This window comes from Ovis canadensis, chromosome 5, assembly GCF_042477335.2.
Source record: "Ovis canadensis isolate MfBH-ARS-UI-01 breed Bighorn chromosome 5, ARS-UI_OviCan_v2, whole genome shotgun sequence".
NCBI lineage: Eukaryota > Metazoa > Chordata > Mammalia > Artiodactyla > Bovidae > Ovis > Ovis canadensis.
This window is the reverse complement of record NC_091249.1, coordinates 93,144,536-93,160,642: the sequence shown is the minus strand read 5'-3', so window position 1 is coordinate 93,160,642 and position 16,107 is coordinate 93,144,536. Positions and strand designations below refer to the sequence as shown.

At 37.7% G+C, this 16,107-nt stretch overlaps 1 protein-coding gene across 11 annotated transcripts in view; it reads right to left on the bottom strand.

The window, feature by feature from the left end:
- ZFYVE16 (zinc finger FYVE-type containing 16) overlaps positions 1 to 16,107 on the bottom strand; it is a 63,159-nt gene that overhangs the window by 36,620 nt on the left and 10,432 nt on the right. For 7 of the 11 annotated variants that reach the window (XM_069590034.1, XM_069590039.1, XM_069590033.1 and 4 more), the window contains 4 exons: positions 7,846 to 7,954; positions 4,955 to 7,218; positions 3,044 to 3,140; positions 128 to 289 (listed from right to left, as the gene is read on the bottom strand). In XM_069590034.1, coding sequence (XP_069446135.1) covers positions 128 to 289; positions 3,044 to 3,140; positions 4,955 to 7,218; positions 7,846 to 7,915 — 2,593 coding nt within the window. In that variant the 5' untranslated portion in view covers positions 7,916 to 7,954. Of the gene's footprint in view, positions 1 to 127; positions 290 to 1,608; positions 3,141 to 4,954; positions 7,219 to 7,845; positions 7,955 to 14,261; positions 14,724 to 16,107 lie in introns of those variants that run through there. The other 4 variants (XM_069590042.1, XM_069590043.1, XM_069590037.1 and 1 more) reach the window with 3 other exon arrangements.

Below are 16,107 nucleotides of genomic sequence, written 5' to 3'. Positions count from 1 at the left end.
TCCCTGTATTAAGCTCCTTCTGGCAGCTAGTCTAGGTTCTCTATTCTCACTAGATTCCTGAATACTAGAAAACTTCTATTTTAATAATTTATCTTTAATATTAGACACAGAATTTTCTTCTAGTTACCTTCAACACATGGTTGTTTAAGTGCTGAGATTGGTAAAGTTGTAGGTGAAGGTATACTTGATGTTTGAGTCTCCTGAAGAGGCTGGACGGTGGCACACTCATCAGAATGATTAGACTTAAGATTAGAACCAGTTGGACTCATCATCCTTTCAAATGCCTGAGCTATAAAGGGAAAAAAATTCATCTCAGATGTTTTTAAACTTCAAAGTAAGTTAAGATAAATATTCTGTTTTTCAAGTTGTAAGGAGAAAGAAATCAAATGGCTAAACAGTAAGTGGCACGTGGGAAAGATAATATTCTTACTTCCTTATTTTAGTTGGCAGCATTCTACTTCAGTATAAGATACCAATTAGTTAATTCAATATAATTTTGGCTTATGTTTGGTATCTACTGAAGAAAATCATTGTTACTTAATATGACCATCTGTTTTTGCCCTTGTACCCTTAGAGTCAATTTCCAGTATAGTTCCTAGTGATTCTTTTAAGACATAAATCGTATCACATTATTCTTCTGCTTAAAATCCTTTAATGGCTTCCCTACTAAAATGAAAATTTAAGTTGTTACAGTGGCCCACAAGACCCTGTCTTAGTCTACATTCTATTAATCCTGCCTCTGCTTTCCTAGTTAGCTGATATCATTTCTCACTAATATCCTACTTACTCATCATGATACAGCCACTGAGGCCTCCTTGTTCTTCAACAGTGAAGCAAGCACTCTTCTAGGTTAGGGTCTTTGCTGTTACTGTTCTCTCTGCCTGGCATATTTTTCCATATAGCTTTATTCTCTTATCTCCTTCAAGTCTCTGCTTAACATATCATAGTATCATAAACCCTTATTCTTACCACCTTTTAAAATAACCACCTCTTGCCCCTAAATCTGTTACCATCTATCCCTCTCACACTCTTTTATTTTTATTTAGAATATTATCACCATCTGATATTCTCTTTGCTATCCTATCCATCACTCCCCACATTCATAAGCTCTATGAGATCAAAAAGTTCCATAAGAACAGGAAATGTGTTTTGTTTTCACCTGGATCTCCAAAGCACAGAACAGTGCCTGAACACTGCTGAATGATTTTTCATCCCAACAACATGGAAGAGCACTGGCAGCTCTCCCGTAAGCATTTCTCCAAACTGATCTGCTACAAATGCTGCCACTGCTGCAATAACCCCTTCAAGCGCCACTGAATTCGCACCCTCATGCAATGACTTCCACTAACCAAAAAAATCCAAACATAATACCAGAGTTTCAAAGTAATTTCCAACCTGCCCTAAGTTTATGTAATGGCACTCACATGCATGCTTCTTTAAAACTTACAGTTTTAGCACTTCCTCATTATCTAGTCTATAACAAAACTATCTTCTCTTCTTCCTGGAATTTGTCTTAAAAGAGTCCTTGAGTCATTTACCTCCTATTAGTAACATTATTTTAAATGATCATGTCTACTATTTTCAACCCTAACGTTGGTGTTAAAGTAATTTATTTATGTTTTCTTGTGGTGTATAAATTAATGATAAACAGAGCTACAAATGAAATTACATGTTATATCAAAACAGAATAAATAAAACAGATATCTAAATAAACAAATCCATTCAAAATATTTTCTTTAATAAACCAATGCTTGATCTCAGTTTCCTAGCTGGTTTCTTTAATGACTGTATCTTCTCTCCTGGATCCTTAGAGTCAGAATATGTTCTAATGTTCACCTAAATATCTGACTTGTCCACTCAAAGAATGTTTCAAATCTTCATGGCTGCTTTATTTTTAACCGGGGAGAGATAATCATGTTGGAGCTTGCTCTAAGATTTCTTAATTCTAGCAGATTGCTTGGCTAACAGCACCAGCAGTAGTCTTTTTTTTTTTTTTTCACCAGCAGTAGTCTTAAAGGCTACTGAAATGGCATAAGCAAAAGATATAAGTACTTAAAGTCTTCATAAAGACTGGTGGTACTATGGAAATATTAAAAGATTTACACTCTATTATCTTCCAGAGCAGAGGTCAACAGCAGGGAGTAAAGCAGCTTACCTCAGGCTAACAGACTCACATCAGAGCTTTTTGAAGAATTGCTGAAAAAATTTATCTTCATTCAAAAGAGAAAAACAAATTATTATCAGGTATTTATTCTCCTGGCTAACAGGAAGCAGTACCTGAGCTAGTGCACAGGTCTGGTCTTAAAAGTCCCAAGTAATATTTGCTGGGAATTAAACTGTCAACAAATCTTTAAAAATGCCAAGAAGTACTCAAAAGAACAAAAGTGTATTTGAAGAAAAAAACAAACATACACATATATAGACACATACACAACTGTGAGAGCTAAAGTAAGACCACCAAGATTTTTGCTGATAACAGTAAACTAGCTAAACGTACAAACAAAATTATAAAACTGAGAAAGGAAAGAAATATGTAAAAGATGAAACTGTACAAATAGTGTAACAGTCCTATGAATTTATATAAAAATTATAAATATTACTACCTTAGCTTTCATTCCCAATGTAGGTTGTAATTTTCTATAAGGTGGGAACTGTTACCTTGCCTTATGCTATTAATATATAAGATTGGATAATATTTACTGCTAGATATTCTATAAATGCTTAGATTAAGATGATGAGGATGACAATGATGGTGACAAAAACAAACAGCAGATGAAATGCAGCATTTAGGGACTTGGTACCTGTTAAAAGTTAATGAACTGCCATTCCAGAAACTGAATGCTTCCTTTCCAGACTGGTAGTAATAATTGTGAGAGTGGAACAAAAAGAAGAGAAACCAAGCCTTGGGATGTCCCAACTAAGCCAGATAAGTCAACACTAGGTCCTCGCCTTAAGAAAATAAAGAAGTTTATCTTTGTCACAATCTAGTTGTTTTTAAGATATATTCAATTACTGGAAGAAGATATGTCAGGTTAATACTCACCTTTACTAATAGTCTCATAGCAGACTACACATACTCTTGCCTCCTTCTCTAGATACTGTAATTTACACTTCCTATTACAACAGACACCGCAAAATACCTAAAGAGAATAAAATAGCAAATTTGATTTTGTTTCAAGCATGGTTATACCTACTTGAGGCAAACACCAGTTTTCTGATTACATGACAATTTTTCTAATGATCGTAGTCATAGGTAATTATTAAAATGATTCTTTTTATTTTTATTGTTTTACTTAAATAAGGTTTCTACAATTTAAAATTACTGATGAGAATTCCTTTAAATCAATTACGCTAATTAGAAGGAAAAAAAACTTTCTTAATTAATAAGTTCACAATTTTAAAAGCTTTCTGTCATCCTTTACAACTCCCCCCCCCCCACCTTTTTTTTTTTTTTAACTTTTTCGCTGTGCTGCATTGTATGTGAGATCTTTGAATCCCAATCAGGGATCAAACCCAGACTCCATGCAGTGGAAGTACAGTCTTAACCACTGGATTGTCAGGGAAGTCTCCTTCCTTTTTTTTTTTTCCTTTAACTTTTAAAAGTAGAATGTTATTCAAAAGAGAAACAGACTCAGATTTATAGAGAACAAACTAGTGGCTACCACTGAGGAAAGTGGGGAAGGGCAAGACAGGGGTAGAGGATTAAAAGGCACAAACTAACAAGTATAAGATAAACTACAAGGATATGTTGTATAGCACAGGAAATATAGCCAGTATTTTATAATAACTACAAATGGAGTATAATCTTTTAAAATTGGGAACCACTATGTTGTATACTTGAAACTTTCATAATATTGTAAATCAACTGTAACAAACAACAAAAATAGAGGGCTTCCCTGGTGGAGAAGGAAATGGCAACCCACTCCAGTGTTCTTGCCTGGAGAATCCCAGGGACAAAGGAGCCTGGTGGGCTGCCGTCTATGGGGTCACACAGAGTTGGACGCAACGGAAGCGACTTAGCAGCAGCTGGTTTACATTTGGAGAAGGGAATGGCAGTCCACTCCAGTATTCTTGCCTGGAGAATTCCACGGACAGAGAAGCCTGGGGGGCTATAGTCCGTCGGGTCACAAAGAGTTGGACACCACTGAGCGACTAACACACACACACACCGGTGGCTCAGTGGTAAAGAATCTGCTGGCCAATGCAGGAGACACAGGTTCCACCCCTGATCCAGGAGGACCCCACATGCTGCAGAGCTACTAAGCCCGTGTGCCACAACTCTTAAGCCTGTGCTCTAGAGCCTGTGAGTTGCAACTATTAAGCCCATGGGCTGCAACTACTGAAGCCTGAGTACCCTGGAGCCCACGAGCCACAGCAAGAGAAATCACTGCAGTGAGAAGCCTGCACACTGCAACTAAAGAGTAGCCCCTACTTGCTGCAACTAAAGAAAAGCTGAAAATGCTGGGGAAAAAATGCAATGTCATTTCTATAGGCAAGCCTTAGAATTCACAGACAAGACAGAACACAAATGAAGTCATCTTCAGTGTTCTGAACCTCGTGCAAGTCAATCTGCTTTTTTTCTCAGTGTTTACCTCAGGTATCAGGCGTAACACTAGCTTGCAGAATAGTCCTGAAATAAGTATTCAAGGATAAACTGGAATTTAACTGAATTCCGTACATCTGATGTGTCAATGTCAGGGAGAAAATGACACATATTGTTTGATTTCACAAAAATTAGTGTTCCTCATTTCCCAGTATGTAATACCCATGACTGTGTGATATTTATTCAAACCTCATCTATAAAAATGGCAGGGCTTTATATGTTTCCACATAAACGAAAAACAATTTTAAATTAACTGAATCTTTTAATTATCTATGAATCAGTTATTCTGTCACATAATATTTCATTTAAAATGCCTCAAAAGAATAAAAGACAAACATTTTAATAGCTTACTTTTCCACATGCTCGGCAATGATGTCTCCGTTTCGTAAAAGTAAATTTGACTTTGCAGTTCATACAATTCGGAGCTTCTGAATCAGGAACCCAAGTAGGTTGTTTCTGGCCCAAAACAAGGCCATCTTTGCAAGTGTTTGCAGGAAGAGAGTCTTCATTTGCAGTTACAAAACTGGACCCACCTTCAAAATTACTTTCTATATCAATGTAATTAGAATCGAAGCTAACCTGAGGATCAGTCACAGAATCTGCAGTACAAGTGGCTGGAACAATGGTATTTGCTGTCCTGGGTTTACTTTCAGGCATATTTGGAACATCCAGTTTATTTGGTTCCTTTGAACTCCTTGTTCTTGATGGAACACTAAACAATTGCTTAGGCCTGGCCCCTCCAACATGAACAGATTGACTGTTACTATCAGAGACTGATAATTCATTCGTAATCTCAGACTTACTGCTAGATAAACCTTGTTCAACTGTACTTTTTTCGCCTAAAGAAAGGCTACCATTTTCAGCTGTATTCTGTTTATCAATTGTTTCACAAGTCATATTAATACCAGGACTTTCCCCAGTAGCTCCTGCTTCAGCATCAAAATATATATTATCAATATTTCCATCATCTAGGCCTTTCATATCTACCTGATTCATTTGAGATTCTGCATCACTTATATTTTCTTCAAATGATTTTATGTTACTCGTCTGAAGATACTGTTCAGTGAGAAAGGCATCAAGTTCAGCATCACTAATTGGTGTGCCACTTTTCATGCCTTCATCAATGTTAAAGTAATCTAAGTCTTGTCCATCAATATCACTGCTTGAAAAAGTAAGACCTTCACAATGATCAGGAGATTCTGGGGCACTAGCACCAGAAAGCTCTATTTGAGACTCTGCAGCTGTATAAGAACTGCTGTTATTAGGGTAATCCATAGATTCAACTCTAATTACCATCTGGTTAGAATCTACCTTTCTATCTCCCATCTTTTCAGTTAATGGCTGATGAAGTATGTTTTTACATTTATCCTGTTTCAAAATATCAGTCTCCTTCAAAGATTCCCTACCTGAAGTAACCTTCTTCTGTATTTCTTCATGTACAGTCACTGGATTCTGTGCATTGTCTTTATTTTCATTCTGGGGTAAAAAATCACCATGACCTTTACTGTCAATTAAAGATCCACACAAAGACCCAGGTACTGGAAGACAGGACAATGAGGAATATGCATTTTCACTTGAAACATGTAAAGCTGAAGCAGAATCTTGGATTACATCTTTATTATCATTAAGATCTAAATTTCTTGAGTCTCCTTTTGCAGATTCTTTTATAAATACCGCAGTCCTATCTTCCTCAAAGGAAAAGTCAGGTAACTTGGAATTTTCATCTCTTAAGTTTGAATCATTTAAGCATAAACCTCCATTTTTTGGAAGACTGCAAGACAAAGCACTTGTGCTGCCTCCTTCTTTTAAACATTCTGTGGCAGCTTTAACTGGCATCTCTTCCTCCTCTTTTACCAAACACCCAGCAGCTTTTACCAATTCACATGGCTGGTTCCTGTGCTGTGGGTGGTCTTTGGCATCAAACACTTTGGAACTTTGTTGAGTCAAAGCAGATGGCATGTTAAAATCAACAACTGGTTCTGACTGATTAGAGATCTTTTTATCCTCTAAATTTTCTTTTTCATTGTAAGTACATGAATCTGAAAGTGCTATATCTACTTTTACACCAAATTCTGTAGTTTCACTGATTCCTCTGTTTTGTAATTCAGAGCTGACATCACTCTGTTCCTCTCTGACTGCATTATTACCATGGTCTGCTGAAGACACACAGAAAGTTTCTGACACTGAAGATAAATCCAGTCCCGTCAAGGAATCTGCACTAGACTTCGAGTCATCTGGCAATAATTTTTTAATATCTTCTTCACTATTAGTTACATGAACTAAATTACCCATGTCACTTATCAGATCACAGACAGGTTTACTACACCGTCCCATATACAGAGGCTGGATTTCATCTGAAGTGCCGCCATCCACAGAAGAAAGGAGATCAAGCCCTGTTACATTTTTTTCATTTTGTAAAGAAGTTAGTCCCTCAAGTATTTTTTCACTCAGGGCAATCTGATTTGTCTCATAACCTGTTTCTGATGAGACACAATTAATGCACTGTTGATCCTTTGGTAGCAATGAAGTTCCTTGTGAGGCAGTCAGCTCTGAAGAGACTGAATAGTGCTTAGAATCATATGCCTTTTGTGCATCCTGGAGATAATCTTGTTCATCTAATTAAAACAGGAATACAATGTTAGTGATGAGACCCAAATAAAAACTATTCCAAAGATGTTATGGTTTCTACAACTTCTAAGCTTGTTTTTTTAGACCAGAGATAGATTACTCTCTTGCAGAATGGCAATAATTTCAGAAATTATTTTTATTTGGATTTAAACTATTTGGGGTTTTTACCTTTATTTATGTAGATGTCATAATATGATAGAAACTTAAAATAACTCTGTTGCACTATAAAAACCAGACTAAGGAAGAGCTGAAAAACAATCTAACTTATTTGTGCTGCCCACCAGTTTCCTTGTCTTCATCCTAAGATGGGGAAAACACTCTCTTTCATAGTAATGAAATACCAACTTTATGAAGAACTCTCAAGTTGCTTTTAGCTGGTTCATATGCTGGTTTTAAAGGTCTTTCTTTTACCTAAGTTTATATCTGGAAAGAAACTTCTGGTTTTCTTATTTCTATGTCTGGCTATTGGTTCTATTCAGTATAAGAATATACTAATTCATTATAACGGGATATGTGAATGTTTTACAGAAGATAACCATGTGACCAAAATTGAAACCATATTTTGCTAAGAGTACTAATTACTGACATTTTAAAATTACATTAATAGTACAAACCTGGATTCTGTTCGAAATCATCGAGAAGTCTGTCCAAGTCACTGACTGCTGCTTTAAAATAACTGTCCATTCTACTTGTAGACTTATTCAGAATTTAATTCTTGTGTGGCTAAAAAATACAAAGTATGATAGTTCCTTTAATTCCTTATATTCCTTTAATTCAATGTATTGCATGCCAAGAAACATAGTCAGGGAATAGACACAAATAAAATTTAAGAGTATTGCTTTGAAGAACCTGTGATATATTTGGGGAAATTCCTCTATACATACAAAAATGACATGAAAACAAACTCTTAACAATATAACATGTACACATAAACTACTGTCAAATTTAAAACACTCATCCAGATAACTCATGGGTCAAAGCATTCATAGTTGAAAACTAAAAATAGCTATAAGTACCATGTATCAAATAATATAAAATATACTGCATGTATAAACTTGTGAGAATCAGTAAAAGTGGCACTTCAACAGATACGAAGAGACTTAGATGCTTAAACTAGGAAAGAAAGAATGAAAACAAATAAGCTAAGAGCAGAAATTAAAGAAACAGAAAATAAGCATACAAGAGAGGTACAAGAAAGCTAAAATTAACTTTATGAATAAAGTAGATGAACTTTTGATTTGTGGCAGGAACTACACCAAATAAGCCTGAGAGATATTGAAGGAATCTATCAATGACTAATGAGACAATATAAAAGAACACAGGGGCTAAGTTGAAGGTGATCCCACTGGCTTCAATGGAACAAGTGACCATCAAATAAATGAGGCCTGACCACAAATCAAATGGATTAAAACACACACACACCAAGAGATCATAATGATACTAAAAACAGAAACAAAAACCACCATTCACTAGAGGGATGCTAGGGCAGTAACTCATTACTCTGAAAATTGATATATTAAGAGAAAAGAACTAAGAATTTATTTTGCACTTTATTTACAAAATGTACTTTAGGATAACAAAATAGCTGCTAAGGAAGAGTTCTTTAGATAAGAATTCCAGTTGATAAATGCAGAAGGATATTAACATTTTAAAAATCATCTCTTCATAGTCCCTAATGCAATAAATGTACTAGGCAATGGCTATCAATGGATGTTAAAACTGTTGGATGAAAGGCTGGTGGGAAACTTTATAATATGGGATCAGGCCAATATATATGAATCCAGCAATTTCACCATCAGTTCAGGTCAGTTCAGTCGCTCAGTCGTGTCCAACTCTTTGCGACCCCATGAATCGCAGCACGCCAGGCCTCCCTGTCCATCACCATCTCCAGAGTTCACTCAGACTCATGTCCATCGAGTCCGTGATGCCATCCAGCCATCTCATCCTCGGTCGTCCCCTTCTCCTGACCCCAATCCCTCCCAGCATCAAAGTCTTTTCCACTGAGTCAACTCTTCGCATGAGGTGGCCAAAGTATTGGAGTTTCAGCTTTAGCATCATTCCTTCCAAAGAAATCCCAGGGCTGATCTCCTTCAGAATGGACTGGTTGGATCTCCTTGCAGTCCAAGGGACTCTCAAGAGTCTTCTCCAACACCACAGTTCAAAAGCATCAATTCTTTGGCACTCAGCCTTCTTCACAGTCCAACTCTCACATCCATACATGACCACAGGAGAAACCATAGCCTTGACTAGATGGACCTTAGTCAGCAAAGTAATGTCTCTGGTTTTAAATATACTATCTAGGTTGGTCATAACTTTTCTTCCAAGGAGTAAGCGTCTTTTAATTTCATGGCTGCAGTCACCATCTGCAGTGATTTTGGAGCCCAAAAAAATAAAGTCTGACACTGTTTCTACTGTTTCCCCATCTATTTCCCATGAAGTGATGGGACCAGATGCCATGATCTTCGTTTTCTGAATGTTGAGCTTTAAGCCAACTTTTTCACTCTCCTCTTTCACTTTCATCAAGAGGCTTTTTAGCGCCTCTTCACTTTCTGCCATAAGGGTGGTGTCATCTGCATATCTGAGGTGATTGATATTTCTCCTGGCAATCTTGATTCCAGCTTGTGTTTCTCCCAGTCCAGCGATTCTCATGATGTACTCTGCATATAAGTTAAATAAGCAGGGTGACAATATTCAGCCTTGACATACTCCTTTTCGTATTTGGAACCAGTCTGTTGTTCCATGTCCAGTTCTAACTGGTGCTTCCTGACCTGCATACAGATTTCTCAAGAGGCAGGTTAGGTGGTTTGGTATTCCCATCTCTTTCAGAATTTTCCACAGTTTATTGTGATCCACACAGTCAAAGGCTTTGGCATAGTCAATAAACCAGAAATAGATGTTTTTCTGGAAATCTCTTGCTTTTTCGATGATCCAGCAGATGTTGGCAATTTGATCTCTGGTTCCTCTGCCTTTTCTAAAACCAGCTAGAACATCAGGGAGTTCACGGCTCATGTATTACTGAAGCCTGGCTTGGAGAATTTTGAGCATTACTTTACTAGCATGTGAGATGAGTGCAATTGTGCGGTAGTTTGAGCATTCTTTTGCATTGCCTTTCTTTGGAATTGGAATGAAAACTGACCTTTTCCAGTCCTGTGGCCACTGCTGAGTTTTCCAAATTTGCTGGCATATTGAGTACAAGACCTTTTAGAACTAACACCCAAAAAAGATGTCCTTTTCATTATAGGGGACTGGAATGCAAAAGTAGGAAGTCAAGAAACACCTGGAGTAACAGGCAAATTTGGCCTTGGAATGCGAAATGAAGCAGGGCAAAGACTAATAGAGTTTTGCCAAGATAATGCACTGGTCATAGCAAACACCCTCTTCTAACAACACAAGAGAAGACTCTACACATGGACATCACCAGATGGTCAACACCGAAATCAGATTGATTATATTCTTTGCAGCCAAAGATGGAGAAGCTCTACACAGTCTGCAAAAACAAGACCAGGAGCTGACTGTGGCTCAGATCATGAACTCCTTATTACCAAATTCAGACTCAAATTGAAGAAAGTAGGGAAAACCGCTAGACCATTCAGGTATGACCTAAATGAAATCCCTTATGATTATACAGTGGAAGTGAGAAATAGATTTAAGGGCCTAGATCTGATAGATAGAGTGCCTGATGAACTATGGAATGAGGTTCGTGACCGGAGACAGGGATCAAGACCATCCCCATGGAAAAGAAATGCAAAAAAGCAAAATGGCTGTCTGGGGAGGCCTTATAAACAGCTGTGTAAAGAGAGGTGAAAAGCAAAGGAGAAAAGGAAAGATATAAGCATCTGAATGCAGAGTTCCAAAGAATAGCAAGAAGAGATAAGAAAGCCTTCTTCAGCAATCAATGCAAAGAAATAGAGGAAAACAACAGAATGGGAAAGACTAGAGATCTCTTCAAGAAAATTAGAGATACCAAGGGAACATTTCATGCAAAGATGGGCTCGATAAAGGACAGAAATGGTATGGACCTAACAGAAGCAGAAGATATTAAGAAGAGGTGGCAAAGAATACACGGAAGAACTGTACAAAAAAAGATCTTCACGACCCAGATAATCATGATGATGTGATCACTAATCTAGAGCCAGACATCTTGGAATGTGAAGTCAAGTGGGCCTTAGAAAGCATCACTACGAACAAAGCTAGTGGAGGTGATGGAATTCCAGTTGAGCTGTTTCACCATCAATAAATGTGAAAAAACCAAACATTATATGCTTCATGTGGAAGACACAGAATCACATACAAAATATTCTTGCCTTCAAAAACAAAAACAGTAACTGACTCCAAATCTAATCAAGCTTTTAGCACTAACTGCATGTTTACAGGAAATTCAAGCATAGAGGGACAAGTTAAACGACATCTTAAGAAAGCAATTAAGACTAAGTGCAGAAGGAGGAACACTTCCAGCAATGTTCCTCAAATAGTTGATAGTGAATGAGTTTTTAAGCTTTCAGCCTGTTACAAACTGTTACTTTTATAAAACACAATAAAAATTTTGCAATAATATACAAACAGAAAGATATATATTATTAAACACATGTGAATGGTGGCCTGGAGTAAGGAAAAGGAGAGGGAAATGAAAGATAAGAGACAATCAACAAATGAGAGCGCTTTACTAGAGCCACTGATGATAGTCACCACAAACTGGGGACACGAGGCTCAAAAAAATCATAAAGACGGAATTAAAAAGGTTAGACAGAGCTTAATACAGAATCAAAGAGCTGAAGACCTATCTGAAGAAATAACCTCAAACGAAGCCCAGAGAAATAGGGAAGAAGAAAATATGAAAAAGAAGTTAAGAAACACGGATGACAGAATGAGAATGGAGCCCTACAAGGAGACTAGAGAGCATGGAACAAGTATGCTTGTAAAGATAATGCCAGGAGTTCCAGAACTGATTAAAGACACAACAGATGCAGGGAACCCATTACCAAGCAACCTAAGTACAGTTGATCCTTGAACCACATGGGTATGAACTACACAGTTCACTTACATGCAGATTTTTTTCAATAGTAAATATTGTAACACTGCACAATCAGGGTTGGTGGAATCATGGATATGGAAGAACCATGGGTACGGAGGACTGACTGTAGGTTATGGAACAATTTTTAACAGCAGAGAAGGTCAGCATCCCTAACCCTCACATGGTTCAACAGACTGCAAAGAGGAATCCACAGTTACTCTATAGTGAAACTTTGAATTCTGAAGACAGAAGGATCATCTTCAAAGGAACAATTAATTATGCTAGCACAAGGCAAAGTTCAGAAAAATTCTCAGTAACAATGGTATGGCATCCTAATTCATTTAAGTGTATTACTTCTATCTCCATTTTTAAATTGTGGTTATACCATACATATACAAAAGTACATGAAAACACACAGACACCAAAAGAAATAAAAGGAACTTGGAGGAAGAGATAATACAGGAAGAAGAAAACATCAAAGAAACTTACATTCTCAGAAAAAAAGCAATGCAACTATGAAACAGCAATAGGAAGCCATACATAAGGAATATATGAAGAAAAAAGTATTCATGGAAATTGATAGCAGAAATCTAAAAATTCAAGTGAGGATTACAGGCTGTAGTAAAAGCAGTGCTTAGAGGAGTTTTTAATAGTTTTAGTGTATATATTAAAAAAGGAGAATGATCTAAAAATCCATATGCTAAGCTTCCATCTTGGAAAATCAGAAAAAGAGCAATTTAAGGCCAAAGTAGGCAGCAGAAAAGATAAATTAAATACATTAGAGCAGAAATCAATAAGTTAAAAACAGGAAAACAATAGAGAAATGAAGAAAATCACTGAAAACAAAAACTCTTTACAAAAGTAAAGTTGATAAACTAGGCTAATTTTAAAAAGAGAGAGATACAAATTACCAACATCAGAAATAAAAGAGGGGTCATAACTACTGATATCATGGACACTTAAAAATAGAGGAATATTATGAACAACTCTATACCCCCAAACTTGATCATTTCAATGAAATGGACCAATTTCTTAAAAAACACAAACTACCAAAATTCATACAAGGGGAAATAGATTAGCCTAAAGTCCTACATATATTAACGAAACTGAATTAATAATTAATAACCTTCCACAAAATAAATCACCAAGTCTAGATAGCTTCACTTGTGAATTTTACCAAACATTTCATGAAGAAATGATACCAATTCTCCAAAGTTTCCTCCAGAAAACTGAAGCAGAGGGAACACTTCCTGAATCATTCTATAAGAGCACCATGACTTGTAACACCAAACCATAAAGACATTACAGCAAAGGAAACTGCAGACCAATGTAGCTTATGAACATAGAAGTAAAAATCTACAACAAGGTATTACCAAACTGAACCCAATAGTGCATAAACTGAATTATACACAACCACCAAATGGGATTTATCCAGGTATACACGGTGGGTTCAACATCTGAAGATTAATCAATGTAATGTACCACATCAACAGACTAAAGAAGAGTTATCAAACAATCATACTGACTGATGCAAAAGAAAAACCATTTGACAAAACCCAACATTCATGATAAAAACTCTCAGCAAATTATGATTAGAGGGGAACTTCTTCAATTTGGTAAAGAATATCTACAAAATACCTACAGCTCCTTCCATGGACACATCAAAATTTCTACTTATTTTTAAAGTATTGATTTATTTATTGTGGCTGTGCCAGGTCTCAGCTCTGGCATGTGGTTATCTTCGATCTCTTGTGGCATGCAGGATCTTTTAGTTGTTGCGGGCAAACCTGGTTGCAGCATGTGGGATCTAGTTCCCTGACCAAGGATCAGACCCAGGCTCCCTGCTTTGGAAATGCAGGGTCTTAGCCACTGGACCACCAAGAAAGTCCCAAGATTACTATTTAAAGAGCAACCACTGACGAGAACTTGCAGAAAAAATCTTCTATAACTTAATATAAAGAAGGACCCACAACAAGATGGGCAGGAAAGGTAGAGACATGGTATAGTCAAGACACATACCCCTGGGTGGATGAACCATAAACAGCATAAACGATTGCAGAGGTTCTGCCCAAGGAATGAGAAGCCTGAGCCTCACAGCAAGTTTCCGAGCCTGGAGGTCCTGCAACAGAGGACAAACCCTCTAAAACATTAGGCTTTAGGCTTACACTCAGGAGAGCCAGAGGACTGCGAGAAATAAGAGACTTACGAGTTCACACAAAATCACACATGCTCTGAGATCCAGGGCAGAAGCAGTAATTTGAAAGGAGGTTGTGTCAGACTCACTGCTGATTTCAGGAGGCAACTGGGACTTACCCTGGGGACACAGATGCTGGCACCGGTGATTTTGAGGAGCTCATTCTACCATGTGGACACTTGTGATCATAAGCATCATTCTGGCTTACTAGCCACAAGATATGGACCCAAGCAACAGCAGGCCAGCATCAGCTCCAGGACATCCCAGACCTCAAAGCCACCCATGTCAGGAAACGGCCCCACCTACCAGCAGGCCAACACCAGCCTCAGGACCCAGCTTCGCACACTAATGAGCCAGTACTAGTTCTGGGCCAATCAGCTCATGACCCAGCCCTGTCCACCAGTAGCCCAGCATCACGATTGGAACACCCCAAGCCATACAGCCAGCCATGCCAGGACCTGCCCCTCCCACCAGCAGCTGGCAGCCTTCACACTACTTAGAGCTTGGCAACCAAACCAAAGAAGAGGTCAGCCACACCTACCAGGGTGCCCACAGCAGCCATCCCACCACAAAGGAAGGGCCCCTGCAGTCCACCTAGAGTACGCTCTCTAGAGCACATAAGTCTGGGGATGAGAGGGGAGCGGGTGCGGGGCACCACAGGACATCTTCTACATCAGGTTTCACGAGTCCAAGATCAGGAAGTGTAACCAACCTACCAAAAACACAGAATTAGGCAACAGAGGAGTATGTCCCAAATGAAGGAATAAAAACCCCAGAAGAAGAACCAAGTGGAGATAAGCAACCCACTTGATAAAGAGTTCATGGTAATAATCATGAAAATGCTCAAAGCACTTGGTAAAAGAAGAGATGAACAGTGAGAAATTAGTTTCTAGCAAAGAATTAGAAAATATAAAGAACCAAACAGAGTTGAAGAATACAATAACTGAAAGAAAAAAATACACTGGAAGGAATCAGCAGTAGGATGATACTGAAGAACAGATCCGTGAACTGGAAGACAGAGTAGCAGAAATCACTCTAGCTGAACAGGGGGGGAAAAAAAAAAGAATTAAGGAAAAAAAATAAAAAGACAACTTACGAGACCTCTGAGACGACATTAAATGTACTAACTTTACATTACAGGAGTTTCAGGAGAGGAGGAGAGAATGGAGCAGAGAACATATTTGAAGCATAATAGCTGAAAACTTCCCAAACCCTGGGTTTGGTGATGACCAATGACATGAGACATGAAAGAAAAACTGGTAACTGGACCTTATTAAAGTTAAAAATATCTGCTCTGAAAAGGACACTGTTAAGAAAATGAGAAGACCAGCCACAGAGTGGGTGACAATAGTTGCAAAACACATAACTGATAAAGGACTTGTATCTAAAATCCTCCAAAAATTCTTAAAATTCAATAACTATTGGGTTGGCCAAAAAGTTCATTTGGGTTTTTCCCTAGAATGAGCTTTCTTACCCAATAGATAATAAACAATCCAATTTAAAAATGGGCAAGAGTTCTGAACAGCTATATCTCCAAATAAGAAAGGAAATCAATCCTGAATATTCATTGGAAGGAATGATGCTGAAGCTCCAATGCTTCGGCCACCTGATGCAGAGCCAACTCATTGGAAAAGACCCTGTTACTGGGAAAGATTGAGGGCAAGAGGAGAA